This window comes from Botrytis byssoidea, assembly GCF_014898295.1.
Source record: "Botrytis byssoidea strain MUCL 94 chromosome Unknown BBYS_014, whole genome shotgun sequence".
Classification (NCBI taxonomy): Eukaryota; Fungi; Ascomycota; class Leotiomycetes; order Helotiales; family Sclerotiniaceae; genus Botrytis; species Botrytis byssoidea.
Genome location: NW_024065855.1, coordinates 350,129 through 361,783, shown reverse-complemented (window position 1 = coordinate 361,783; position 11,655 = coordinate 350,129). Strand labels below are relative to the sequence as shown.

The 11,655-nt window shown below is 30.8% G+C and overlaps 2 protein-coding genes across 2 annotated transcripts; one reads left to right on the top strand and one right to left on the bottom strand.

Moving 5' to 3' along the window:
- Nucleotides 1-1,722: 1,722 nt before the first annotated feature.
- On the bottom strand, nucleotides 1,723-2,637 carry EAE97_007260 (uncharacterized protein; the record flags this gene model as incomplete). The annotated part of the gene is made up of 1 exon (XM_038877774.1): nucleotides 1,723-2,637. The coding sequence occupies one exon, from the start codon at nucleotides 2,635-2,637 to the stop codon at nucleotides 1,723-1,725; it is 915 nt and encodes a 304-aa protein (XP_038731259.1).
- Nucleotides 2,638-4,000: 1,363 nt separating this feature from the next.
- Nucleotides 4,001-4,795, top strand: EAE97_007259 (uncharacterized protein; the record flags this gene model as incomplete). Its single annotated transcript, XM_038877773.1, has 1 exon — nucleotides 4,001-4,795. One exon carries the CDS (start codon nucleotides 4,001-4,003, stop codon nucleotides 4,793-4,795), a length of 795 nt encoding a protein of 264 aa, XP_038731258.1.
- Between the last annotated feature and the right edge of the window lie 6,860 nt (nucleotides 4,796-11,655).

The window sequence follows — 11,655 nt, the reverse complement described above, 5'->3', positions numbered from 1 at the left end:
AAATAATATATAAAAAGTTTTAATTTGGATTATAGTATTTTATATATCATATTTTATAATCAAATATATAGTAAATTTATATCAAAAAAATATCTAAATACTTTAAAAATTATTTTCAATTCAGAAGAATTGATTAATAGAATAAATATTAGTATAGAAAGCTTTTATATTAGTTTTATATATTATTAAATTAAGAGATAGTAGAGTATTTTCTTATTATATAAAAAGAGAATCCCTTATTTGAAAAGAAATGAATATATAGTTTTTTTTGAAAATATTTTAATATTGGAAATTAAAAAGTAATATTAAATCAATTCTATATAAGTTTCAGGTATATATCTAATATTATTAAAAATAATTCTGGAATCTTATAATCCCTGAAATCAAGACTATTAAATTAATCAATAAATAGAATATAAATAAAGTAGATATAATGGAGAATTAGGGTTTTAATAGACTAATAATAAGAAACATTGATTAAAGATTTATTCAAAAAAAACAATCTGGATCTCGAATTTGGATCTTTTTTATAGATATATTTTAATTAATAAAAAAAGTATTATTCCTTTTGTAATATATAAGAGAAAATTAGTTTAATAATAATTTCTAATTAATTTGATTTTATTTAAGGATTGGAATTTTATTATTATAGAAAAAATGAATTATAAATATTATAGTTTTAAAATAATTAAAAAAGATCTATATTCTTCAAATTATTTTTATTTAATTAGAAAATTCAAAACTTCTTATTTTAAATAGATATAGAAATTAAAAATTATAATATTTATATTAGAATATTTTAATAATAATATATATCTTTTATTTCTTTTATTATATATATTATATATATTATAATTATTCGATTTATTTATATTCTTATTTCTAAAAAGTATATATCGAATTAAACTTAATAAATTAAGTTTATTATCCAATTTCTTATTAATTGAAAAGTATAATTTCCTTTTTTATTATTAAAAAACTAAAATAGAAGATTTAATTATTCAAAATATTAAATCTAAATAGCAAACTAGTAATCTTTAGCCCAAAAATATAGCTAAATCTCTTATAAATTAACTTTTGCTTGAAAATAGTAATAAAAAGATTTTATTATTTAATTTTGAATCTAATAATAATCCTATTTTTCAATAAAATATATATTTATTATTTATTTAATAAAAAACCCTTTAAAAAAAAGCTAATATTAAAAAATATAGAGATATAATAATTTAAGAAAAGAAAATTGATTTATTAATACAAAGATTATTATTTTATAAGATTATAAAAGAATTTAATATTAAGGATTATAAACTTTTAGAAATAAAGAATAAAATTAAAAAGCTAAAATATTAATTAAATAAAATATTATCTAGAAAAAAGTGAAAGATTATAATATCTTCAAATTCGAAGTTCACAAGGATTAGAGCTATAAGATATACACAAATTGAAACAGGAGATTATGAAATTAAGGGAGATAATAACTCTAGTACTATAGAAAGTGATTCTACAAGCGATTTTATTGAAGTTTAATAATTATTGAGTTATTAAAGTTTTAAGTGTAGATAATATGATTTTTTTAGGTGATCGGAAACAGGGGGTGGTCGGAAAGTGGGGTAGTTGACTTATAAAAATTTATCAAAAACGTCATCTCTTTACATATATTAATAGATGGACCATCTCTAAAGCTTCTTGAACAACACACGACCTAGAGTAACCCTCTTCTCATCACCCCGAAGCTATTCCAATTCCCAAACCCATCCCAATCGTTCCCCTTCTTCCAATCCTCTGTCTTTCCCTCTCCACAACCACACACCCCGTGATTAGAACTCCCATTTGAAACCCCCGTTTCTCCTTTTCCCCACCACTAATACCCCCCCTGTACTGTATTCCCATCATATCTTTCCCCGCAAAAACATCATACATCATCACTGCATACAAATCCCCCGACTTCTTGTCCCTCAACTCCGCATTCGGATTCGAGAATGAGAGTTTTTGCGTCGCCGATGGTATTTTTTGTTGCCAAACCAGAACCCTCTCTTTGCCCTCTTCCTTTCCATTTCCCTTCCCCTCATCATGACCTTCATGAAACCTCCACTCATACCTCCCCTCATTTTCCCTCCCCCTCCCTCCCCCAAAATGCTCTACCCCCGATTCCGACTCTCTCTGCACCCCTTCTATCCCCAGTTGCTGTACCTCTATCTTACGATTAAGTTTATCAAACTGTGCACCTCCTAACATCACTTCCTCTTTACTATCCTCGTTCTTGATACTTCCGCTGTATATATACATGCTCGTAATTCTCTTCATGCCTTCAATCGTCATTTTGAAAATAGGTAATGGTTTGGTATTTGGATAGCGAGGAGAATCGTAAATCAGGAGAGTGTTTTTGAATGCATTGAAGAGTGTTCCAGGGATGTAGTCGATGGTCAATTCGGAGAGATGGGCGGGAGATGAATGGGTTTCGGATGGTATGGTTGTGTGTGGAGTGGGGGAATACGGGGGAGGAGGTTGAGAAAGCGAATTATTGGTCGAGTAACGAGGGAGTGAAGATGTGCTTGGGTTTGGGTCTGGTTTTGCCGATTGTTCGTGATCGTGATCATGATCGTGACTTTCTCTCCTTTTGAAAATTGAAAAAGTCATTTTTCTCCTTTTTCTTTGGAGCGTCAAGTGAACGAGAAGTAAAAATATATAAACTCCAAACGCCACTAGAACCGAATATCGATATCAAAAATTCCAAAGCGCGTAGCGTAGCAAAAATCAAACATGTAATTAGGATTTTATTCATTCTCAAGTACTTACATATATACCCCCGAGCCCCCCAATAATCAAATCCCTCTCAGAATGTGGCGAAGCGAATGATCCAGTGGCTTAGAACATTTACGCAGTATCGTGTGGAAGGAACATCCTGCATTTAACAGGTTGACAGCAATTCTGCCTTGTGATTAATTCCTGAATATCTCATCGTACGGAGAAATTCATTTCAATCGATAATCTGACATCTAATCTATAGATTCTATTGCCCAAAGTCTACAGGTGTATTTATTGGATACTTTTAGGAATGTTGATAGGTACTTGATAGGCCTTTCAAACCAGATTTGACTACTTCAATAGTTATTGCAATAATTCACCACAAATAGAACAATTCGACTTAAACTTACGAATGCAAATCTCAGTCTGTCTTTGCTCAGATCAGTATTCAAGAAACGATTTATTAATATGAAGTGGTGGGAAACGATTGAATTGTTGAGGGGTGTCCGCCAGTGGTTAGTCGCGTTACTAACGGCGGGGTAAATTCATCCCGCCGAGCCCCCCGCTTACTTTTCCAAGCTTGGATTTCTAAAGAAGATTGTGACATTTCTAGATTTTAAGGAGAAGAAGGTCATACAACTCTTAATCTTATAAGCCAAAAAGAGATCGTCGTTCTGAATTATGGAAGCGACTTATATAGCAGTAGATACAAAGATAGCTAGAACCAGATATTCTGAATTGAGAAAGAAGGCTTTGCATCTACATGAAAATTGGTTTAGATGTAAAGTAATCACGGGAGAGACTGTAGTACAGTAAGCAATCAATAATCAGAGCCCTTCGATATCCCATCTCCCACCGAATTTCCTATTCACTGCGTAAATACCTCGACATTCTCCTTTTTTAAATAGAGCTTCCATTGAATCGTAAATATATCTCGGGACATCTCCAAATGCAAACGATCACATGTAAGATCATGCTTCTTGGCTAGTAAGATCGCAACAGTTTCTTATGAGTATTGATATTTCCAAATGTTGGATCCAAGATCGCTGCTTCGTTGTCTCCACAAGTACTCTATTAAGATAAGATCTAATTGAAGTGTCCTTCATACCTGACATTAACACTTCCTTGACCTCCCCGGGAAGAAAGAAAGTTCTACGATTGTCAAGTCTTGATAATTCGAGTACCAATTTCCAATCTCTACTCTCCTGATCATTCTCATAGTCAAGAACACCACAACACACATCCAACAACCAAAATGTCTACCTCTGAAACTAAACCCACCCTCATCCTCCTCTCAGGAAGTTGGCACAACCCCCAAAACTACCTAAAACTCGTTTCAGCACTCTCCACCTACTCCTACGACCTCCTCATCCCCTCCCTCCCCAGCATGAACGGCGCCCAACCACCCACCGCCGACCTCTACACCGACACAGACTTCGTCCGTTCCTACATCTCCGATCTCGTTTCTCAAGGAAAACACATCATTGTACTGATGCATTCCTACGGCGGCCAAGTCGGCACCAACGCCCTTACCGAATTTGCCGTTTCCACTCGAAAATCCCAAGGTTTATCTGGCGGCGTTGTCCATCTCCTCTACATCAGCGCATTCATGATGTTAGAAGGCGAGTCTATGATGGATAAAGTTCGCTTATTCGGACACGAAGAACTCATCCCCGTCGTCTTCACCATCGCAGAAGATGGAACCCACGTGCATAGTGACCCTCGCACTCTTCTCATTGGATCAAATCCAGATGATAAAGTCACAGAAGCAGAAATCGAAGAATATATCTCGAATTTGAGTCGATGGAATGGAAATGCGATGTATCAGCCTTTGAAAGATAGAGCGGCGTGGAGAGTTATTGAGACGAGTTATGTGATTACAAAAATGGATATGACTGTGTTTTTGGATTTTCAAGTGAGTATGCTGGAGGCAGTTAAGAAAGAGGGAAAGGAAGTCAGGGTTTGGGAGTTGGAGACGGGACACTCGCCCACGTTGACGATGACGGATGAGTTGGTGAAGATTATTTTGGAGGTTGCGGGAAAGTATTAAGGGTTAGTGTGTAGCTGGGTGATGATTAGCAAGTTGAATAGAGCGTCTCTCTAGAGTTAGAGGTCGAAATTTTTTAGATATCATGGTTTACTTCTTCGAGGGGGAATAAATAGTTTATGGATTCGGCTTTCTTGACTTTAAACAATACAATTAAGTTTCAAAAGGTTATGAGTTTCGGTAATGCACGCACCATATGCTTCTTTGAAAACAATAAGTACAAGTTATGCATATGATAGAAGAATCGATTCATCGACATATTTTCAATCAAAATTGCTAATTGCCTGCTCCACTCGGAGACTTAAAGAGTTATGAGTTCACGAAAGAAGATATTTCAAAAGAGCTCTAATGACCAAATATTCAATGCTATTCGAGAGATGATTGTAACATATACAACTGATATAGGACATACCAGCAAAAGATTCACTCGCGATAGATCCACATATCTTGACACTGCAAAAGCCATCTATCTCATCGCTTTATGAAGATAACATCATCCACAGACTGAATCCCTATCCTTAGATACGGAGGCCATATATCATTGCCCACTCCACAGACCAAAGATTCTAAATCCATTCATCCTCAAGCAATAGTGGCTGCCTCTCCTGCAACCCCAAACCATCTCTCCACATTCAAATACTTGACGACAACCCCCTTCACCTCTCCTCCTTTAGTCCCGCTCCTTTAGCAAATAAAAAGGATCCATCAACAACCGTTCATTTCCAACAACATATTTCTGCCCGAAAAACTCCATCTTCTATTCTAACAAGTCGGACTAGTATCTCGATATGATTCAGTCTGAAAAACTCTAGTTACGCCATTCCATCGATATCTTTTAAACTCGGGGCCTCGTATATAGCTAGACTATGAAACAAAGGCACTAGAATTAAATTTTCAAAAAGTTGGAAGAGTGTTTAGTATATATATATATGGTTTGATGACAAGTTCATTTCTTCAAGTCTCGGGTGCGGAGGCGAAATAGCTTATTCGAAGCGAATAGGGGTTATAATCCTTTTTCTTCTTCTTGAGGACTCCTTGCTTTCCTGTTTGATACATTCTAATAGGATTTATGCGAAGAACTCTCTTGTATAGAAATAACAAAAATGAGCGAATGAAGACCACGAACAAGACAGAGAATACCGAGTTAATTATCTAAATACCGCGCTCTTTCGAAATAAAAGATACTTATCCATCATCACCATCTCCTTTCAACAGATGTATTCTCAAACAGCTACAGTCTTTTATATTCCTTAATTTTATCCTCTCCTGTTGCGATATCAATCCGTATACTCGATATAGCAGTTCCTTCTCAGAATCGCAACTGATACTATCACCATTAACCTCCATACAACTCCTATCAATCTGAGAAAGATACAGATGGTGTAGTACTTACTATTGTAGGTCCCAAACATCAATATTATAGCTATATATATCAACAGATATCATCATCGCTATCACGATTCAATTCCTGTTAGAATTCTCAGGTCTCACTATTACTAACACCAAATACCGATGATAGTACCAGCCCTATCAGTCCTTCCTCTTCCTCTCCCTCTCAACATCTCCACACGTCCAAATGTAACTCTTTCACTCTGAACTATAAGAAAGAGAGATAAATAGCACACTCTTCTCATTTTACCCACTCTACTCTCTCTTCCCTATAGACCCCTTCCTCCCCCCATTCAAACTAGATATGTTGAGACATACTCATCACTTCACACTTCCATAGTACATCATCATCTCTTCCCACCACACAAACAAGCAAGCAAGAAGAAAACACCATCCTACAGACTGACTTACCGATTATCATGATCTTTAGCTGGATGGCTTTATTAAACATAAGATTGATTTAGTAAAACAGAGTAGAGTAGAGCAGGCAGTAGATAGAGTATACAGAGTATACGTTCTCCATACTCCATCCTTCATATTTTATAATTTTGAGAATCCTAGGAACACTCAAAACACTAAAAGCACCGAGAGTATACAGAGCAGAGCAGAATAGAATAGATAGATCAAAGGACATATATAGAGAGCATACAAGATACAAAATATAAAAGCAAATCGAGTATAGCATATAACACATAGAGTATATAAACTCCAGAGTACTTAGTCTTCATATTTCAGGTTTCACAATCCTGAGAATACCAAGAATACAGAGCAAACAGCAGGATAGAGAAACACAAACAAACTACGAGGTTTATAATAAAATATATATTGGACTACAATATAATGAGATGTGATGCGATGTACTGGTCGAAATGATTATTCATCTTTATCTTTATTCTCACAATCATTATTCCATTTCGCAAATATATAACAAACTAATTTCATACAATATACAGTATACGAATCTCATACACACCCACTCTCAAATCAAAATCCTCGTATCCAATTCTCATCACATCCCATCTTCACATCATATCGTATCCGTATAGGTAAGGTACGTAGTACCTACCTAGTCTCAAGGACACTGGAGAGAGAAAGCTGATGGATGAACAACCAATCAATTTATCAATCTGATGTGATTCGATTTGATATACCCGAATAAGTACTTACACGAGGTTAGTCAGTCACTCACTCACCAATCCGATCCATAATAACCTCAAACCCCCATTGTAAGTACATGACACATGCCATACTTCAGTACAATCAGTCAGTCATGAAACTCCATCTCATGCACACCACCCACCCACCATACATACATACAGAAAATCACACACCACACATCTAGCAAGCACCTAGAACACGAACACCCACACCACACCAAGACAAACACGAACACTCCAAAAATAGCATTTTATATGAGCATTAGTATACTTATACTTATACTTGTACATATAATATATACTCAATGTAACCCCAAGTGAGCCCAAGATGAATCAACTTCACCAATTCAATCTACTCTATTCAATCCAACCAACCAGTAGTCAAAGCCTAGTCTCCCTCAAAAAATAAAAAATAAAAGCGACAACTATATCGTACAGATAATCATAAAACCATAGATAAACAACCCATACAACTATATAACTAACGTGGTTTATCAATAAGTAAATTATATCAATAAATAGATCACTTATTTTATATAAAAAATTCATTTATATATAATTATATGTTCTCTTTATTTATAAACATAATTTTCTGAAAATTTGATATAAAATATTAAATATATAGAAAATTTAAAAATCTAATTAGTTTTAAGAAATTCGAATTTATAAAGTTGTTATTATAAAAATAGTTTTTTTATAATAAAAATCATAATAATTTTCTTTTTTTTAAAAAAAAAATAATAAATTATTTTATAAAAATTAAATTAATAGAAAATCTAGATTTTAATTATTTTTTAAGATCTTTTATTTAAAAAAATAATGATTGATTATTAAAATACTAATATTTTAAAAAGCTTGATTTAAATAATTTTCGAAATGACTCGTTTACTAATATAACCTGCTCACTAATAAACCACGTTATACAAAAAAGAAACCTATCAAAACCAAAGTCGCATCAAACCCTCAAAAAACAAAAAGATTAAAAACCTTATTAATTCATTCAATCCCTTACAAGAAAGAAAGCAAAGCAGTTGTATTAAACCTCTCCCTCCCTCCCCAAAAAGAAGAGAAGAAAAAATGAATAAAATACAGAGGAATTTCTCTATTCATTACTACTTACGATACGCATACATATATGTATATATATATATATATACATATAAAGTAATACAATATAGTTATATAATATAATTAGTAGAGGGAGAATTCTCTAAATATAGAGTATGTACGATGGTTGAATGAGTAAGTCGTGTAAAACGCTAATTGACCTCATATATAGCTGGGATATCAAAATAAATAGATTTAATTGGTTGATTTAGTCTGTTTTGATATTGCTTTTAAAAACCTGTTTCGAATTAGTTCTAAAAAGTACCTTTAGGAATTATTATAAGAAAGCTCGTTTTTTATATTTTCTTCAAAATGAATATACTAAAAAAATATAATATTAACCTCTCTTTTCTTCTAATCTCAACCCTATTGAAAATATATGAAATTAAATAAAAAAATGGATTTGGAATTACTATTCTATAGATAAATTGAGTTATAAAATATTAAGAAAGGCTATAAAAGAAGTATAGAAGACAATTCTAGAAAACTATTTAAAGGAATTATTAAGATCTATAAGAGAATATTATAAAACAATAATTGTAATAAATGGAATATATATAAGATTTAATATAACTGAATGTACTCAGATATTTCTTTACAATACTTTAGTATACTAAAGTTCACTATATTAATTTTAAAAGAGTATAATGTTTTTATTTATTAGAGCTTTTATATATAAGGAAAAGCACGGCCGCTTTTTGGTGTGTTTTATAATACTTATTCATTCAACCATCGTATATCAAACGACACTTCTAGATTCCAACCCTGTTCTTTTTTTCTCTCTTTCACATAGGGAATTGTCGATATAATATAATATTCATAGTAGGGATTTATTTATAATGAATAACGTAGTTTAATATCAAATAGCTTATATCATTGAGTAACCCACTTTCATCTCAATTTACAATGGTTGTAAGGGTAAGTATTGTAAAACACACCAAAAAGCGGCCGTACTTTTCTCTCTATATAAAGACTTTAATCAATCAAAATATTATATTCTTTAAAAATTAATATAACAAACTCTAATATATTGAAGTATTGTAAAGAAATATCTAAATATATTAAATTATATTAAAATCTTGTATATATTTTATTTATTATAATTATTATTTCACAATATTTTTTTATAATTTTAAATAATTTTATCAAATAATTTTCTAATATTGTTTCCCAAACTTCTTTTATAATCTTTTTAAATATATTATAATTTATTTTATTAATAGAATAATGATTCTATATCTATTCTTTTATTCAATTCTATATATTTTTAATAAGATTGAGATTAGAAAAAAAGGGAGGCTAATTCATCTTTTCAATTTCTCTTTCAAAAAGAGCTTGAATAGTAGTTTCTGTAGAATAACCTAGTGTATTATTTTATATAAATATATAATCCGGATTCAATCTTATTCAATTATATATAATGAGTATTATATATATTTAATAAGATTTAGTATTAATAGAACTCTAATCCTTTTCCCAAAATATATCTAATCCTTTGTCTGATTTGCCTGAAAAACAGTTCCAAAATATTTATTCAGTTTTTCTATGTTTTCTTTTTAATATGTATATAGGATTAAGAGCTTTATTCTTTTGATATATAATATATGTTTTTCTATATAATCCTATAATTATTTATATTTTATTTGATTATAAAATAATATTCTATTGTTTTTTAGTCTAATGAATATAATCTAGTATAAATTGTAATCGGATTTGTTGATTATTTTTTAATATAAGAGATTTTCGAAGAGTAATATAATATTTATATTCTGTTTTATATAAAGCAAATCGAATAGTAAACTCCCTTATTTCTTTTCAAAATAGTATAAAAGTAATTTTCTAATATAGTATATACTTATTTGTTTTTGATTTGTTTATAAATTGAATAAATTAATTGATTTAATTAATAATCAAAATAAGGGGTTAATCAGAATGTTTCTAAGGAATTGCTTATATTTTAATAATATAATAAATCTATTTATATATTAGATTTATTTTTTCTTTAAAAAAAAAAGATTGAATTTTTTTAAATTTTATATTAGTGTAATATAAAATGTATATTTCGATTTGTTAATCTTTAGTTATTTTTTGATATTCAGATATATAAGGTAATAGTGATATAATAAACAATAATAAAGATTTAGTATTTGAGAATATCAATAATAAATTAAATAATAATAGATTGACTTCTTTTATTTTAATCAATTCGAATATTATTCTTTTTCAGCATATTCATTATAAGAAAATATTAAAAACGATATTTCTTATAACAATTTCTAAAAGTACTTTCTAGAATTGATTCAAAATAGGTTTTTAAAAGCAATATCAAAACAGATAGAATGAACTAATTGAATCTATGTATTTCGATATCCCAGCTAAATGTGGGTCAATTAGCGTTTTACACGACTTATCCATATAACCACTGTACACTTTCAAACTCATATTATTTAACAATAATTAAATTAATTATTATTTTTGATTAAAAAATAATATAATAAATACATCCTTTTGAATATAAATATTATAATTCTATATTCATGTAATCTACTAGTAGCGAATTACATAACCAAATCATATGATTACCGCTTATAAGCTTTCGAAAACAATCATACGAATAATTCGAAAACAGATTATAAATAAAGAATATGAAAAGAAGCTTTATTCTAAAGGAATAACCGGATCAGAAAGAGATCTACAAAAGATTGATAAAAGCGGAAAGCTAAATTGAAATGGAAAAAATATAAAATAAAGACTTTTTTCTATTAAATATAAAATAAACTACATACTACATACTATATATCTAAATAATAAATATCAAATCGTATTATATCATATCACATCGTAAATAGACACAGACACAGAAATAGCAATCGAAAAGCAGAGTAGAGCGGAGAATGGAATGGAGAGTAGAAAAGAAGGGGTTCATATTATATTAATATGATTCGTATGTAATACGCATTTTCTCGGGAGTTATTTTAGTTATCTTTCGAAATGTGTGGATGGATGGATGTATGTGTGGATGTTGTGGATGAGTGTGTGATGTCGATCGAGCACGGGTATGATAATGGGTGGTTTCGGGAAGGAAGATGTGAGAATAGCCGTGGACTGCGTGTGATTGATGAGGAAGGAAAGGGAAAGCTAATGATACTATGGATGGTACTAGATAGGCTATAGGGTGATCGATACCCAAGTAAAAGACCCAAATAAGTT